The following is an 18,245-nucleotide window of genomic DNA, read 5'->3' as shown; positions in this document are numbered from 1 at the left end:
AATTACCAAAACAGTTGACCCTTGAACAATGTGGGGGTCAGGGACAGTGACCCCCCCTGGCTCCGTCAAAATCTGCACATAACTTTGACTCCCCCCAAACTAAACTACTAATGCCTACTGTTGACCAGATGCCTTACCAATAACCCAAAGAATTAAGACACATTTTGTATGTTATATGTATCATATACTGTTTTCTAATAATAAAGGAAATTAGAGAAAATATTAATCAAAAAATCATAAGGATGAGAAAACACATTCCCAGGACTTAATGAAAAAGATCCGCGTGTAAGTGGACCCGCGACAGTTCAAAAGCCACTGTACTTAAAACACTGAGTGAGTTCACATAAAATCCTGATCTCCAGCCTTTCCTAAATATGGCAGGACCCAGGCCCACAGGCAGAACCCCTACGCTCCTGAGCCGTGAGAAGCGTCTGGGTATAGGAGCTGCTGCTCCCGACGGAGCAAATGCATCCTCGTGCGTCCCAGACCCCTCCCCGCTGCACGGCCCTGGCGCTCCCGAGCCACAGACTGCTGCCCATCCCCAACCTGCCTGACACACTTTGGCCTTTTGTGTGTCCCAGGGCCGGTTTCGTCCACCTGTGCTTTCCCGCATCTAAGCACGCGGCCCCCGATCGATTTCATGTCCAGGAGTGATGCTCACTCAGGGCTGCCCTAACCGCCCGCTCTTCTTCCCACATGACTCGGGGTTTCTGGAAGGAGGGTCCTTTCTTCTTGTATCCTGTTCCACTTGCAGTGAGTCTCCGGACACTGAGCCCACACTTCTCCCTCCTCTGCCTGGTGTCAGCCGAGCTGGCTTCTTTCCAACACAACTCATAGCAGGCCCACCGGCCACACTTCAGAAGTACCCGCAAGCTGGCCAATGGCAGCACAGGCTGCCCGTAAGACCAACAAGAAACCACAGGACACAGATAAACTAGTTAACGTGCTAGAAAAATAAAGGCAAAAACCCAAGAGAACCTACCGCTACAAGACTTAGGAAAACATTTGCCGGAAAGAGCCTTGATGGAGGGGCCGTGTGCTTACAGACCACCCTGGACCCTCACCTGAGCTTCCTCCGTCCGCGTGGAGTCGTTCCCCAGCAGGGGCTCCCCGGGGGGCGCCTGGATGGTGACAGCCTTTTCGGATCCTCTGCCATCTTTGCTCCGGGGTGATTTGTGCCTCTCTCTATTTCGCTCCCTGAAAAAAAAAAAAAAAAAGAACATCATCAGCTAGCACATTTATCCCATGTTAATTAACTCTCATCTCTTCCAAATATATTGTAAATTTCACTTTGAATTTAGGAAAATTACACACACACACACTGGCAATACCCACCTACCGCCACTCCTCCTCCCCCACAAGGGGTAGGTTGATTTTAGCATTTTCTTCCTGCTATTCCAGGACCCCAAAGACTGTTACACCTCCATCAACAGTGATCATATTTTTTCAAAGCCTAACTGTGAATTTCAGAATCTGTGGAGCTAAGGCACATTGTTATGGTAAAATGACGGCCTGGCTTTGGTTACAATTTGACTGAACTTGTTTTCTAGGCCCCGCCTCTGCCCTGATTTTGATTTTGATTGGGACAACACTGCAAAATCGTCAAGCTTTGGTCTGTCCAAAAAAATCTGGGACACACTGTCACCCTACACCTTTTGGACAAGAAGAAAGGAAATTCTAAACCAGCACAGAGAATCATTTACTCCTCATTCCTACGACTTCAAACTAAAAGTCATTCCCACAGGGTCCAACTGAACTGAAAGACAGCCACTGGAACAAACAAAAGCTGGGACAAATGATGCCAAGGTGTGCGTGCGCATGTGTGTGTGTGTGTGTGTGTGTGTGTGTTCAGGTGTCCAAAGGACAACAGGCTGCTGGGTGATATTCATCCTGGGTGGTCTCCCCGGGTGACTGTGAGCACCTGCTGTGGGTCAGCCTTGAAACTGCAAAAAGAATCAATCACTGTGCAAACCTCAGAGGTCACAGCCTGGACATCAACCACCCCGACTGGGAACAGTCAACGCAACCCAAGGAGCCAAGAGTGAGTTCCCTCAACCTCCTGTCCACAGGCTGCTGTGACATCAGCCCTCCTCCCTCCAACCACTGTCCTCACTCCCAAGTCTCCAGGCGGGACAGAAGCAGGGCACCGCTGACCCTGGGGACCCTTCGGTGCAGCCCCTACTATAGGTGGGGTCTTGCACAAGTTATTCAATCTCCTCTGTGAGATGGGGATAATGACCCCACCACAGAGGTCGTGCAGGCAGAGCTGAGGACAGGGGTGTGGTGTAGGTGTAGCTACTATCATTATGGCTAGTACTCTTAGCCGAGGGCAAAGTGTGTACCTTGGCAGAAAGAGATGTACATGAGCCATCAACACACCCTCACACCCCTTCCCGCCCCCCTCCCCCCCACCCTCCCAGTACACCTTCCATTAACCTACTACTTAGCTAACAACACCACATGCAGGCGCCCTGTTCAAACTCCTACCGTACCAGGACGGCCCGAGGATCAGCATGGGCTAAGGCTGCCCTTCAAAGAGCTGGGAGGCTTCTGACTCTTTCGTGATAGCAACTTTAATCTCTAAGTAACTTAAATCTATTGTAAATCAGAGTCCAGCAATAGATGTGTCTGGTCAACTCGGCTCACGTCAGCCAGGCAACCAGGAAAACAGCCCAGAGATCGGAGAGTCACTGCCAGTCACTCCGATCCACGCCCACCCCACTTCTTAGAGCACTTTACTGAGTGTGCGATGGTATTAATGTCATTCTACCCCAACAATAACCTTGAGGCCAGTATTACTATCCCCATTTTACAGACGAGGAAACTGAGGCTCAAAGAGTTGAAGTGACTTCCCCAAGTCACAGTCCGTGGCAGAGGGGGATCGGAACCCAGGCCTGCTCCCTGCCTCCACTGATACCCACTGTGCTGCACCGATCTGAGAAGCCTTTAGGAGATTTTGCAGCATGAACATACCTACTGCCCATCCCCTCACCCTATCCCCGAGGAACTAGCACAGCTGTGAATATGCCTCTGAAGCTACTGCTGGGAGTCACGACTGGGCTGTGGCCTAGGACAGCACAACGCGGAGTGGGTGGCCAACACTCTGCCCAAAACAATCACTTGCAAAGGACTCACTGTGAGACCCACAAACAACCGGGGGGATCCCCACCTGCCAGAGTTAACTGCTCGAGCGAAGTCTAGAACCACTGCTCCCAGGGTCCCCCGCCTCCAGGCCAGACCAGGAGCCTCCTGTCCGATTTCCCTCTTGTTCCCTTTCCCCACCCGCTCTCATCTCTGTCGCTCTCTCTGCCATCAGCCACGTCACATGCCGGCCTCACCCATCCACCTCGTCGCCGGTCCCATGGGTCAAATCCTGCGACAGCACAGATTCCAGCGGAAGCAACATTCTTCCACCGAGTGCGGCTGCCCTAGGCAGACAGCAGGTGGGGAACCAGCAGGCTGGCAACAGCCTCCCAGGGGCCCACCATCACTCCAACCGCACCCACCCAGCCTGACTTGTGAAGGCCCGACAGCACCCAGAGAGACGCAGCGGCCTCAGCTCCTCTGGTCCCATCGGGGGAAGCCAGAGAAGAGCCATCTGATCACCCAGGAGGGTTTCTCATCCTCAGAGCAGAAACCCCAGACCAGCGCTTCTCAGAACTCAGTGCAGAGAAGCCGTGGGGTGCGGGTGTGGGTGCAGACTCGCTGGCGCCACCCTCAGAGGATTCCTCTGGAAGGGAGGCAACAGGAACTGCATTTTCCACCAGCGCCCCAGGTGACCCAGGAACCGGTCCCCAAGGCTCTCCCACCACCTGCCCCTGGGGAAGGGGCTGTTGGACTAGCTGCTTGGAAGTCGGCCTGTCCGGGAAGTGTCCTGTATACAGCAGGGGCTCACTCATGGGTGTGACACTCAGCTGTCCGACGTCCCAATGTCCAGCGGCTGCTTTATTAAACCAGCACTGGGTGGAGGCGGCTGGGAGGAGGGCTCAGGGCAGCATGTGTGGGACAGAGGGACGCAGGGCAGCGCGCATGGGACAGAGGGACACAGGACAGCGGGCATGGGACAGAGGGACACAGGGCAGCGGGCATGGGACAGAGGGACCCAGGGCAGCGGGCATGGGGCAGAGGGACCCAGGGCAGCGGGCATGGGACAGAGAGACACAGGGCAGCGGGCATGGGGCAGAGGGACCCAGGACAGTGGGCATGGGGCAGAGGGACCCAGGGCAGCGGGCATGGGACAGAGGGACACAGGATAGCGGGCATGGGGCAGAGGGACACAGGGCGAGAGCTTCCTCTGCACAGTCAAGTGAGTGTGAAGATTGTCCTAGCAGCTCAGCACGGGCCGAGTTGTGCCGTCCTTGTATTAAGGGAGCAAGAACTGCCCTACGGCTTTTAGGGAAAGCAGGGTCCTGAAAGCCTGCTCCGGGAGGGTCTCTGAGCCGGTGCTAAAGAGCAAAGTCCAACACCAGCTAGCGCTTCCCTTACAGAGCCGCAAGCCACAGTGCCGGTGCCTCAACGCCCAGGCCCCGGACGCCCGTCCCAACAGCGCCCAATGCCCCAACTCCAGGAAAGTGCCCAGTGCCCCCTGGGCAGGGCTCCCAGTGAGGACCATCAGGGGATGCAAACAGGAGACGGGGAGTAAGGCAACCAAACCCCTGAGAGAAACGCGTGCCCCCTGGGGTGTTGGCAGCTCCGCCAGAGCGGGCCGGGTCACCTGTGTGCCTGCCTTTGCCGAGCAGGGGTGTCACACAGGAATCTGGTGTCTTTATCGCCAAGTCTGTTTCCATGCGACAGCTGCCTGTGTGAGTCAAGATAAGCGCATCTGTGCACGTGTGCGCGCGAGGGGCGGGCAGAGCAGGCAAGGGCACGCAGCGGCCTGACATGTGCCTGTGCCTGCGCGTGTGTAAACGCACCTACTGAGGCGCTCCTGGAGCTGAGCCCTTGGCGGCCGCTGCAAACCCCTGGCCCCCCAGCCGGAATCCCTGGCGAGTCCCCCCCGGGTCCCACTCAGTCGGCATTTCCTGGGAAGATGATTTGGCGCGGTGTCTGCTGTTTGTCTTTCTATTTGGGGAAAGCCGGCCCCACCGGGTACTCCTCCCTTTCCTTGTCCACCACCACCCACTAGCTGCCCTTTCTGTCTGCTGCCGGCTGGGGCCCGGCTGCTTCCTCTCCCACTGACTCTGCGGCCTGGGAACAAAGCCACCCGTCCCCCACCCTCCACAGCCCTCCTCTGGACAATGCGTTTTAGCGTATCAGTCCCATGAGTTACCCTTCATTTCCTTTTCTTTTTTTCCCTGCCAGTTACTCCTGCACAGCCCGGGGACGAGCATGGGCTTCCAAAGGGCCAGCCAGGGGGCCTGAGCCTGCCTACAGCACCCACTAGCCTTGTAACCTCAGGCAAATCGTGGTGCCTCTGGGCCTCAGCCTTACCACCTGGGGAATGGGGGTGCCACTGCCCACGGTGCTGGGAGGGCTGGGAGGGCTGGGAGGGCTGGGAGGATGCGGGGTGAGGACCGATGTCCTGGCGGGCACTCTGCAAGTGGTCCTGAACAAGGCCGGCCGCTGCTGTATTGAACTTGGGGAACTGGGGCTCCGAACCCAAAGGTTTGGCGAGGTCGGCCCACCCCATTTTCCCAGCAAGTTAACTGACACCCTCTGGAGAGGGCAGACATCGCAAAACCAGCGCACTGACCTCTTTGCTAGAAAAGAATCACCTGTCGTCTGCTTGGAACCCTCCCCAGATGACCATGGTGTCCCCATGCACCCCAAGTTTGGCACACTGACTATTCCTCTTCGGTGGAAGGTCTAGTGAAATTACCCCGAGAGCAAGGCCCGCCCCTCTCCTCCGCTTCCATCCCATTCCCCTGGAGTCCTGAGCGGGGCGGCCTGCGCAGGGACACTGCTGGGTGGCGGTCTCTCGGGAGGCCCCGGGGCCGGCTGGCACGGCCGTGGAGGGTGCTGTTACGGCTGTCGCCTGCTCCACCGTGACGCGCCCCACGGGCCCTCAGGCAAAGAGTCACCACAGGTGGGCGATGCTCCTTCTAAATAAAGAGCCAGAGTGACCCATAAATCTTTAATGGCCAACCCTTCCCCCGCAGCTTTCCCTGAGCAGGCGCTCGGTAACATCCCCTGATTAATTCATTAAACGCGTCAGCTTGTATCTTAGTTTGCGAAGTACTTTCCACGTGAGTCCTGGAGGTACTGAGGGTCCTACGTGCTCTTTCCATGCGAAGTTACGGTCTTTTAACTTTTCGCGCGGGCACGGCAGTCCTGGATCAATTTCTGGGGCCCCAAGAGGCCTGAGGACACAGCAGAGCAGGGGCCCTGACGCACGACAGTCAGGACACGCGTGTAGATAAAGGACACTGGACGGTCCCTCCTCAGAAGGCTACAAGGTGTCCCCCTTATTCAGTTCTGAACACCACGGGGACCCCAAGTTCCAGCTCCATCACTGTGGTGTGGGGAAGGGAAGCTTGGCCCACGGATGAGGAATTGCTTTTTCCAGACAGGTCCAAAGATGCACTATTTTGAAAGAGCTGTTTCTAGTATATATTTTTAACTAATTTGATATGTTTACCCACCGGGTGAAGTCTGTGATGACACTGTTATCAGGGGAGCCTTACCTGGACTTCAATGCAACTTTCCCCCCAAATGTTTAGGTTTATAACAGCCATACATGAAAACTCAGAAAATTGTGAAAGTTTAAGAAAAAATATCCCCACGATCCTAAGAATCCCAGAGACGGATTCAGATCCCTAATAACCCCACAGATGGACACGGTCAGTACGTTAACATTCATCTTATCACAAGAACATAGAGCTATGAAAACACACAATGTTGTGAATCTTGTTTTTTCCAACATGGCCTCACGAATATGTTTCATGTCGTTAAACAATCTTTGCTAACCGTCCTTTTACTCTTTTGTTCCATTCATATTTTTAATGGCAAAAGACACACTGGGCAAAGACCGAATGAATACAGAAAGATAACGGAGACATGAGTCTTCTGTCAGTCACTGTCTGTGTCCCGCCCCTTCTTCCCGGTGGCGGACACTCCTGGCGGCCGGAAGAGTGTCCTTCCGGACCTTTCTGCGGGTGTATCTACATCTGGCTGCTTGTAGGAGGACCTGCTCAGTCAGGGAGGCACCGCTGCAGTCACCTTCCCAGGCGACGCAGGGCTGGACCACAGGGGGGGCCTTTGGGGGTTGGCCAGTTGTGGCCTTTGACTGGGGCTTAAATGCCAAGGCCATTCATCACATTAATGCAGCCACTGGTCAGCGACCTCCTACTGTGTGCTGTGTTCAATGCTTAGCCTCATGGAACCCTCTCCACAGCGCTGTGAGGAGGGTCCTGAGATGCCCATTTCACAGGTGAGCCTGAGGAAGTGGCAGCACTGTAATTTTGCCAACTTCATCCCCTCGTTCCTGACATGCCAAACACTCAGTAGGTCTGCAGTACAGCAGGCTCGGTGAACACCCGTGCACGCCTGCGCATCTGCTCAGAGTGGGGGTTAGCCCCCAGTACCTAGGACAGCGATTTCAAAAGCCAAACGGACACCGGCCAATCCCACTTCATTGCACAAGCCTCGTGTCAAATGCAAAATGGACCCTGAGTCAGCAGCTCTGGCTGCAAAGCAACAAATTAACATGTTTTTTTTCAAATTTTCATTTCCATTCTTGGCAAAGCTGTGGAGAACTGTCGTCTATGAGAAGGACTTGGAAATGGGAAAACATTTCCACTGCAGAGAGAAGCTCTCGTTTAAAATCAATTGTGAGAAATTAAGGTCATCAGCGGTAATGGAAGCAATAAAATGCAACTTGGTGGCGTGGCTACGCCCCACACCAGTTAAATGCTCCCCCACACCAGTTAAATGCTCCCCCACACCAGTTAAATGCTCCCCCACACCAGTTAAATGCTCCGTAAGCTCGGCTTCTCACGCACCAGGGACTGAGCCACGGGCACCCGCAGCCCTGCACCCTGCCAGTCTCCCCACCAAGGAAAAGTGGAGCCGTCCACCGCTTACGTACCCCTGCCTGTGGGATTTCTTCGAATGACCGGAATAGTAAGAATATCCAGAATACGTGGACTCGGTATCCATAGCAATGGCCAGCTCGCTCTGGATGAAGGGGCAGGTGTTGTTTCTCCGGCGAGGTAGAGAGTTTCACCAGCGGGGTTCCTGACACCTCAAAGGGCCTGGGAGTCAAGGAGCCACTCGTCCACAGGAACAAATTCTGGGAAAAAGGGGAGAAACAGCTATCAGCCTTCAAAGCCAACCTGCAGGGCCGGAGGGTAATGAGAGCAGCTCCTCCTCCTCCTCCTCCTCCTCCTCCTCCTCCTCCTCCTCCTCGGGGGTCTCCATGCTCAGGCAGCAACAAGCTTCCCGGGCATCTGGGAGGGAGACAGGTAGGTGACAGTCAAGCCACGCCCCACCCCACCCCACCCCCACCCCCCAGCAGCAGGAAAACCAGAGGCAGGTGAGACCTGGCCCTCGGCCATTTCCCGGATACAGCCCGGCCCCCACAGGTTCAGGCTGGGGGTAGAGGCTTCCCACAGCCCTGACACGATACCCGGCCCCCACTGCCAGTTTGCTGGTTACAGAAACAATACCCAGGAAAGTCACTTTAAAGGGATTTGCTCATAGTTTCCAAAGGCCAATCTAAAAGGGGAAAAAAGTTCTCAGTCTCTTTAACCCAGGAACCCGAATTCCTGAGAATTTATCTTAGGGGACTAATTTCTTTTTTAAAGGAAAGTTATAATTACTGCATTCTCTGTAGTAGTAAAAAGCTAGAAACCGTCTAAGTGCCCCAACACCGAGGAATAGGTTTATCCACCCAAAGAAATGCCATGCAGCCGGCTACCATGATGATGATGAAGAATGGAGATGTTTATGATGGTGTGGCTACTGTAAAAGCAGGCTACCGGGTTGTGGCGACCACCGAATCCACACAGCAGTTACAACCCTATAAAACCAGGCGGGTAGACACGGGGATGAGGAGGGACATCAGAGGAAGGGAGCAGGCGATTGATGAGTTGCAGGCTCCTCGCTCTTTCCCCACATTTGCAGTAGATGCTGCTTGGCAATAAAAATAAATGAGAAACATTTCCAAGTAAATTCCTGAGTCCCACACGCCAACTTCTAGAACACCCGGGATCTGAGAGTGGCGCCTCTCCCTTGCACCCATCAGCCCAGAGCTGGGCTCCGCCCCACAGGCTCCTCCTTCCAGGGCCCTGGAAGCTCACACTGCAAACAGCCAGTGAGAGAAGTGCCAGGAAACACAAAGGACCTGCAAATGCCATGCCCCTGTCCTGGGGGCGGGGGGGGGGTGTGGGGGGGAGGCAGGCCAGGCTCCTGGCCCCAGCAACCACCCCTGCCACCACCCCAAAGGGCGCGCTTCCCTCCACGGTCTGTGACCCAAACCTCGCCTCCCGGGCCCTAGGGGCCGTGACTGGTCATTTCCATCCTCCTCCGCCTCAAGGGGCCAGGTGAGAAGAGGGAGCCCTGGTCTAGCAGAGCTCTCCCCTGCCTAGTACAGCCTGGGACTGGCCACTGGCCTCGAGCGTGTTTCCTCGGCTGTCCAACCAACCAGCCACCATCTTCCCAGGGTTGATCTGAAGACCTAAGCAGATGCAGTATCCTGGATTGGGTGCCAATCCAGGTCTCACTGGCTTCTTAGCTGTGTGACCTCAATCGTCGTACTAACCCTCTCTGAAGCTGCATCCGTAAACGGTATGTAACAGGGCTGCTGGGAGGAGGGAAGAGCTACACGTGTGAACGCTCCCAGCCGTGGCTCCAAATACTGGACAAATGAAAGTCGTGACTCCCAGGATGCCCGTCCCAGGTCCAAAACCTGACGCCCTCCTGTCTTTCTCAGGAGAAGGAAAGCTGTGGGCAGGGAGCAGACAGAGCAGTGCCCAGGCGGTCTTCCCACCTGGAGGCTGGCCTGCAGGCAGGTGGCCCTGGGCTGGCATCTCAGCCCACCGGTAGCTAAGGAGCTGTCACCTGAGCAGGGCAGGCTCCCTGGGGAGCCTCGGGCCTCCTCGTCCCTTACGGAGAAACCAGCAGCCTACTTTCCAGGATGACTGTGAATGTGAAAACAGATGACAAATGTTGTAGGCATTTTGAAAAAAGTTTAGTTCTGCTCTCGGACCTACCCCCACTTTTCCTAGACGACTTTGCCAGCCGGTGTTTATGCTCCCTCCTCTGCCTCCCACCATTTTCACGAGCAATTTCCAGGGCTTTCAGCACCTCAGATTCTCACTCCTTTCTGCTCGGGGCTCTGCTGCGTGTTACCTGGCAGCCACCGGCATCGGGAGGTGGGCCAAGCTGCCAGGCCTGCCCTGAACCAGCCTCCTTCCCCGAAGGCCCTTCGCCCTGCTCTCCGCTGACCCGCGGGCTCCACCAGCGGCGCTTCGCCCAGAACCTGACTGCCGCTTCTCCGTCCAGAATTCACACCCACAACGCCTGCCCTTTCTCTGCCTTCCAAACCGGAATTCCTGATGGCCCTTTCCAGCCCAACTTCTAGCTAACACCTGCTGCCAGGGGGGTCTCAGGGGCAGGCGGCCCAGGCCCCGCAGACCTGGCTGGCCCCGTCCAGGCTTCCTGGCCATGACTCCAGGGGCACGCGCTCACCTGGCCGGGCTTGTTTCTCCCCCTGTAACACGAGGCCATTTCATTCGATCACCTCCTCGGGCGGGCGGTTGTGAGCATCCACGGAGACTCCCCACGTGACGCCTCTGGCACCTGGTAACGCACGTGTCATTCCTCTTCCCCCTCTGCCAGCGGACGCCATTCTTCATCCTCATTAAAAATCCTGGCCGTCCATTAGGGCAACTCCGGGCACGTCCCGCCGAGGAAATCCTGTGTTTCTCTCTCTCCCTCTCCCTTCTGCTCTCTTTGGGAAAAGGCTGTACCCAACCTACCAGCCGCCCTTGTCCAGTTTCTCTCCCACAATTCCTGCCTGTACCTATCACAGGGGGGTCTGCAGGTGCTGCCACTCCCCAGACTGTCACCGCGATCCTCCATCCTCTCCTCTGAAGAGCTCTTAGCCGGCCAGCGACTGCGATGAGCCTAACCCAAAGGTCACGTCCCTGTCCTCCTTTCCCTAGATCTTAGCCCATCTATCCACCCACCCACCGCCAATTCATTAAGCAGCTGGAGAGACCCACTGGCAAGGCCGGGGCACAGCCAGGCCAACGCACACAGCACAGCGTCGCCATCAGTGCGACGCACTGACACTGCTCCTCCGTGCGCCCTCCCCTCACTCCCCTCCCTCAAGACGCAAACTTGCCCACTCTTCCCCAGCCGTGGATTTACTCTCACAGGAGATCCCTGAGACGAGAGCTACTGTTTACCCCAGGACACTCTGAACACAGAGGTACCAGCAAGGACCGCCCCCCGTGCTCTGTTCCCACGCAGGTGCTCTGCCGCACCCGGAGTCTCCTCCGTCACCCTCACAACACGCTCCCTGTCCAGGCCGACCCTTTCCCCTTTCCTCCATCAGGGCGATGTAATCACCCCACCTCCCGGAGGCTCCTGTAACTCCACCCCGTGCCATTTCCATCCTCCCCGCCTCACCCCTCACACCCTCCCTCACCAAGTGCCCTGGTCCCCCAGGACCTTTCCCTCCACCCCCGTCCCGTTCTCAGCCGCCCACTTCCTCCGGGGCTAACCTATTACAGAGCCTGCAGTCGCCTCACTGAACCCAGTCTTTACAGAGCCCAGGCCTTTCTTCCGCATCAGACTATTCCCATCATCACTATGAACTCCTGTCCGAGACCTAAGGGGGGATTAAGAAGCAGCAACAGGCAGCCCAGTGACAAAAGTCCAGAGTGAACGCATCTGAACAGCCAATGTCAGAGCTTCAGTAGACAGCAGTCCCCTCTTATCCACAGGGGACACCTTCCAAGACCCCCAGCGGATGCCTGAAACCGCAGATAGTGCCGAACCCTGTCTATTCTTTGTTTTTTGCTATGCACACACACATACCTACGAGAAAGTTTAATTTATAAATTAGGCACAATAAAGAGACTAACAACCATAAGTGGAACAACTGTAACAATATACTATAATAAAAGTATGCGAATGTGGTCTCTCTCCCAAGATATCTTAGAGCACTGTGCTCCTCCTTCTTGTGAGGCCGTGAGATGACACTGCCCAGGTGATGAGCTGAAGTGGGTGGATGAGATGTTATTAAGTAAAACAATGGCCACGAAAGCACTGAGCTACCGTGAGGTGGATCTGATAACCTACTCGACCACTGAGTGGCTAACGGCGGGTAGATCTATGGCAGTGATGGCGAACCTTATGACACGCGTGTCAGAGGTGACACGCAAACTCATTTTTTTGGTTGATTTTTCTTTGTTAAATGACATTTAAATATATAAAATAAATATCAAAAATATAAATCTTTGTTTTATTATGGTTGCAAATATCAAAAAATTTCTGTATGTGACACGGCACCAGAGTTAAGTTAGGGTTTTTCAAAATGCTGACACGCTGAGCTCAAAAGGTTCGCCATCACTGATCTATGGCCTGGATCCTGGACAATAGGACAATTCACCTCTCAGGCGGGATGGAGTGAGATCTCACCACCCTACTCGGAATGGCATGCAATCTAAAACTTATGAATGGTTTATTTCTGGAATGCTCCATGTAATATTTTCAGACAGCGGTTAACCGCGGGTAACGGGAACCCTGGAAAGCGAAGCTGTGGGTCAGGAGGGACAACGGTGTCCTGAGGCTTATCATGCAATGACAATATTTACAAGATACTAGTCGTTTCCTTGTATGTACAAGAAATGAGCAGAGCTCAGATAAGGCCAGAGGGCTGCCTTATCAGGAAGGCAATGAAGTGAAAGAGAAGGAACCAGATTCCCAGGGTGATAGCCCACAGGCCGCTGCCTGGCCAGCGGGGATGGTGTCACGAAAAGGTGCTAACAGGGATCCTGGAATCTGGAGCTGTCCGACTCCTGGCCCAGCGTGACCTTTCACATCACAAGCAGATGTCACTTCCTGTAAGCCCCTCCCGGTCTAGCCCGGGCCCTTTCGCAGCAGCCTGTACTTTTGCTTTACATCACAACGTCCACTTCTCCATCTGAGCGGGTACCTTCCGAAGGGACGGTCAGCTCCGGGGGGCAGCGGCCACCTTCGTCACCCCCTCTCCAGCCCCGAGGACCTAACCGGCATGCGGTGCGCGCTGAGTGAAGAGTGGCCGTCCTCAGGAGGTGAAGGCCACGCATGGACTGTGCAAGACACCGCAGAGATCGATCGCCTGCCTTACATCCCCATTTTCTGGAGGAGGGAAAGGTGCAGGGTTCGATTCGGCGGTGATGACAACCACCTGGAGCCGCGCTGCCTGCTTCTCACACACCTGTCAAACGCAGACCCGCCCTGGCCAGCCGCCTCCCCGACCCGCCTGTCCATAGCCCCCGCCCGCTGCAGGCACCGCAGGAGGCAGACACCGGGGCAGGGCAGGGCTGGCACGGAGAAAAGCGAAGTGAAGACTGGTGGCCTCGAAGGGAATCGTCCCCAAAAGTCATGTTCATGAACATAAACTATACCCACTCCTTAAATGGAGAGTGCAGAGCCATCGGACGGAAATGGCGTGTTGCGGTGAGGGCGGCAGTAAACAGACGCTGACCTTCATGGAAAGGAAATTATAGAAACATCCACAGCTCTGCCTGGAGTTGTTAGGTAATTAAGGGCACTGGTTTGCAGGGTAGATGGTTCCCTTGCAAGGGGTACAGAGACACACACTGCATTTAAAGGGCCGCGGCCCGCACTCCCCTCCTGCAGTGGGAGTATTTCTAAGGGAAAGAGTTTCTGTGGACATGACTTTAAATACTTAATTTTCATCATATATATCATTCTAAAGGGTTCATTGTTATTCTTACTATGCTCTTTTACTTTATGTGTATTGTTGACACTATTACAGATGTCCCCCACCCCACCCCTTTGCCCACCTCCCCCCAGCCCTCTCCTCCCATTCCCCTTTTCCTGTGTTTAGAAGCTAACATTCTTCTCACTGATATGGGCCTCCAGGGGAAAATGACAATTTAAATCACTTTGTTTAGAGTCAACTTTTCTTCTACAGAGAAGCAGTGAGCGCAGGCTCTGGGGTTAGACTGTCACTGTTCACATCCTGGTCCCGGCACTTAGCAGCTGTGAGACCTCAGATCAAGTTGCCTAACCTCTCTGTGCCTGTCTCCCTACCTGTAACGAGGGGATTCTATTTTACTGACCTTATAGGCTCATGGTGGCTATTAAGTGAGATGATTCGTATAATTTAAAACGGTGCCTGGCGTGCAGAAAGCAGCCACAACTGTTAGAGCATTCTTCTCCTTCTTCCTCAGGAAAGTGAAATTCTCTCAGTTACAATCCCTTTGTTTGGCATAGGACTTGAGTATCACTGTCGTTGAACTTACGTACCTTTGGGGGTCTATAATAGTCTATCTTTAATGAATACCATTAACTGTAGCTAAGTAACATAATGATTTCCATTCCGTTCCTTGCGGGCCTCCTTTCACGGCTCCCAAGTTGGAAGTGAATTATCGCAGAGATCAGAGAAGACTGGACGTGTTTTACAGGGTTTACTTGGCGGACCCCAGGGCTGTAAGGGAGGGTGTGGAGAACTATGGCAAGGTCTGCAAAGCATTTTGCTGAACATGTGGTCTGTAGACCGTAAAACATCCAGGTCACTGATGGAGGGGTCAGAGGGCGCGTGGCACTTATGACAAATCTCATGATCCTTTCGTTACAACAGAACTTCTTATAAGTGAACTAGAGGCCCAGGGCACGAAATTCGTGCACAGGTAGGGTCCCTACGCCTGGCCGGCAATCAGGGCCAATCAGGTTCCCCGCCTCCCTGCCTCCTCCTTCCCTCGCTCCCTCAGCACCCCGCCAGCTCGCCAGTGCCCTGCCCCGTCACCCCCCACTCCCCATCGCTGCTGGTTGCCTGCCATGTTCTGCACCAGCCCCTGGTGGTCAGCGCACATCATAGCAAGCGATCAAACTCCCAGTGTCCCAAACTCCCGAGGGGACACTTTGCATATTAGCCTTTGATATAGATGATAGATAGATAGATAGATAGATAGATAGATATAGATATAGATACAGATACAGATACAGATACAGATATAGATATATAGATATAGATATATGATGATTCTGGGCCACCATTCACAAGGAAAGAAACGTCAACCCCATTTACCTGTCTTGCCAATGACTTCAGCTCACCTTCCCAGAATAACTGCTTGGCTTGAGTCACTGATGACCTCTAAAACACCCGAGCAGCTCAGGACAGATTTCTGAGGAGTTGTGAATAGTTCACGTGTCTGGGACTCGATGGTGTATATTTGTTTTCAAGTGACCCCTCTGTCCCCTGTTAGACATTCAGCAAAATAGATCTCACAGGACTACCTCTCTGAAAACCCACGGCGCCGGGTCCAATGCCTGCTCTCCAATAAGGGGGATGCAGGACAGCGATGGAGACCGACAGCAGAACACACATGCACCCTTTCATCAGCCCTCAGCCAGACCCAAGGCCCTCGGAGAACCATGGACCAGCCCCGAGTCCACCTAATCCTGTCTTGTCCCCCTTCTAGAAAATAGCTTGGCACGACGCCCAGATCACTTGCCCATGCCCAGCTGGTCCCATAACCACAGCTAGTTCCCTTTACAGATCGAGGATGTGTGAGGGACTGTTTCAAGTCATTTGCACGTAATATCTCACTTAATTCTCAGACCAAACCTTCTAAGGGAGGTAAAATGTTAATTTCACATTACAGTTAAGGATACCAAGGTCACCCAAGTGGAGTCGAATTCCAGAACCTGTGCTCTGAGCTATGGAAAAATGTATAGCTGTGCAGCAATTACCAGAACTATTTACTTACACAGAGGAGGGTGGGCAACGATCGTAAACGGTCCCCACTCAACACGTAAGCCATAAAGAATGCTGCCATTTCAACTCCTACTCACAGGTTCAGCATCCCAGGCGCTGTGTGTTGGGGGGGGGGGGGGGCAGTCCAGGAGAAAAGAAAGGAGCTCACAGCCCAAAGGTGGAAACTTCGTATGAAAATACAATGTGATAAGGGCCATGCAACCCAAACGCGGCTGAGGCCTGGGCTAACCAGGGTGGGTGTATGTGGCTGTGTGAGGGAGAATGCCCTCCTCACTCAGGCCTGCTTACTCCTCAGCAGAGCGGGGGGGCACCCCCAGGAACTGTGGCCAGGTAAGCAAACCCCCCTTTACGGTTCCGGCTGGTCACTGGAACACATCACAGTAAAAAGAGGCTGCCTGGCAAGCCGTCCTTACCAACAGGCCGTTGGCAAAGTTCTCATCCCATGTTATTCACAAGGTGAGGTGCAACCCAGCCACACAGCCGACACTGCGAAGTGAAAATGCCACACTAATTATACTCAGACACCAGCGTTTGGGAAATGCTACCTGCGCGCGGAAAGGGGAAGAGTGTTATTTCTTTGAACTCCAGACTCCACCAGTTTCCTACCACAAATCAAAGCCCCAACGATATCACATTGATTTAATTTGCCTCTAAGAACTCTAATTAGCGGCTACATAACATGACTAATGACACCTCCCTGCACGCAGACAGTGGCTGCCCTCTCACGATGAGGGCCTAGGAGCTGTGTAATCAAACGACCCACGGAAGGCGAATGCTCATTAGCGTTGTTGACGGGCGACCCAAGTTATAATATTTCCAGCAGCCCTGTAAAACTTACACACATGCAGCTGAACACGCCAGCTTCTTTACAGCCGGCTAGCTTTTGGAATACGTGTCTACAAATGCACTCATTTCCCACCGCAGCCCCTGGGGGGGGGGGAGGGGGGGGAGAAAGAAGGGTTCACAAAACGCCAAGTGCCAGCCACACCATCGCCATAACGAAGCGCCCTGGCGTCTCTTAACGAGCAGATGAAAGAGCTCGCAACACCTCGCAGGTACCCGGTTGGAAGATGTGAAAACGGAGCCACAGATTTCTGGGCTCCGAGTCTCCCTCCCAGCTCATCTCCGGCCGCCAGGCCGCGGCTCCGCCCCACTCCTGCCTCCGCCGCCGACGCGTTTAAATTTTCATAAACTTCACACTCCCCCGGGCGCGCTGCTGGGGGCCGTTCAAAGGCTGCGGCCGGGAAGGAGGTCCGGCCCCGGCGAAGCGGCCCGGGCGCGGGGAGGTTTCCTCCAGGCGGGTCCCCGGGCAGCGGTTTGCCGGCGCCTTCAGCTCCACCCCGGCGTTTTTGAAAGTAAACTCCTACCTGCCTGTTGCGCTCGGCGATGCGCCACCGGACTCGTCCCCCGGCCTCGGACTCGCCCCCCTCCCCCCTCGGCCTCCGGGGCGGCTCAGATTTGGAAGCGGGGTGCGAGCACAAGCCAGCTCTGTGCCGGCTTCTGGCCGCGGGCCGGGCGGCCCCCGGACGCTGGCGGTTACCGGGTCGAGCCCGCGGCGGGGTGGGGACCAGGGTGCGCGCCCGGCCCCCGGCCCGCACGGCGGATGCGGCCGCCCGGTGCCACCAGGATCGCCCGGCCATTCCCTGCTGGCCGCCGGAACGCGCACCCCGAGGGGCACCCCAAAGTGCAGCCAGGGGAGAAGGGGCGTCCGAGGCGCGAGGAGGGAATGCCGGGACCCGAGGAAGTGGGGTGCGGCGGGAGCGCGAGGCAGCGGCAGGAGGGGCGCACCCCGCGGGGAGGCGGGAGGAGTGTGGTCCCGGGAAGCACACTCGGGGTGCGGTCCGCAGGAGGGCGGCGGGGGAGAGCGGCGAGCCGGGCTGCGTCCCGCGGCCGGGGTGTGGGATCGCGCGGGGGGCGCTCCCCGCCGCAGCCCCGCGCCCGCGCCCGCCGCCCCGCCGCCGCGCCGGCCTCCGGCCACACTCACCTCGGCGCCGGCGTGCGGGCTCCGCGGCCGCGGTCTCGGCTCGCAGCGGCCCGGCTCTGCGGCCTGCGCTGGGCTCCTGTGGAGGCAGAGCCGCCGCCGCCGCTTTCCGCTTCCTGTCCCGGCGCCGCCCCGCAGCCGAGCCCAGCCCCGCGAGCCCGGCGCGGCCGCTAGCCAAGAGCAGCGAGCGCGGCCGCCCGCCCGGCCCACCTGCCGCCGAGGGCGGGGCTCCCCTCCCTCCGCTCACTCCCCGCATCCGACACACTCCCCGCATCGCACACAGACCCGGAGACTGATCCCGCCACCGCACATACTCACACATGGCCAGGCACTGACCCCTCCCAGCACCCCAACATGCTTGCACCC

At 55.8% G+C, this 18,245-nt stretch overlaps 1 protein-coding gene across 4 annotated transcripts in view; it reads right to left on the bottom strand.

Annotated features, from left to right (window-relative positions):
- VANGL1 (VANGL planar cell polarity protein 1) overlaps positions 1–8,097 on the bottom strand; it is a gene marked incomplete at its 5' end in the record, with an annotated part of 33,102 nt that extends 25,005 nt beyond the window's left edge. For 3 of the 4 annotated variants that reach the window (XM_081112906.1, XM_081112907.1, XM_081112908.1), the window contains 2 exons: positions 1,065–1,197; positions 8,027–8,097. In XM_081112906.1, coding sequence (XP_080969032.1) covers positions 1,065–1,197; positions 8,027–8,097 — 204 coding nt within the window. The remainder of the gene's footprint in view (positions 1–1,064; positions 1,198–8,026) is intronic. The other variant, XM_081112909.1, reaches the window with a different exon arrangement.
- Between the last annotated feature and the right edge of the window lie 10,148 nt (positions 8,098–18,245).

Source organism: Myotis nattereri, assembly GCF_964212035.1.
Source record: "Myotis nattereri genome assembly, chromosome: 18".
Lineage (NCBI taxonomy): Eukaryota > Metazoa > Chordata > Mammalia > Chiroptera > Vespertilionidae > Myotis > Myotis nattereri.
Note: the sequence above shows the minus strand (reverse complement) of the source record. Positions and strands in the feature narration are given on the sequence as shown.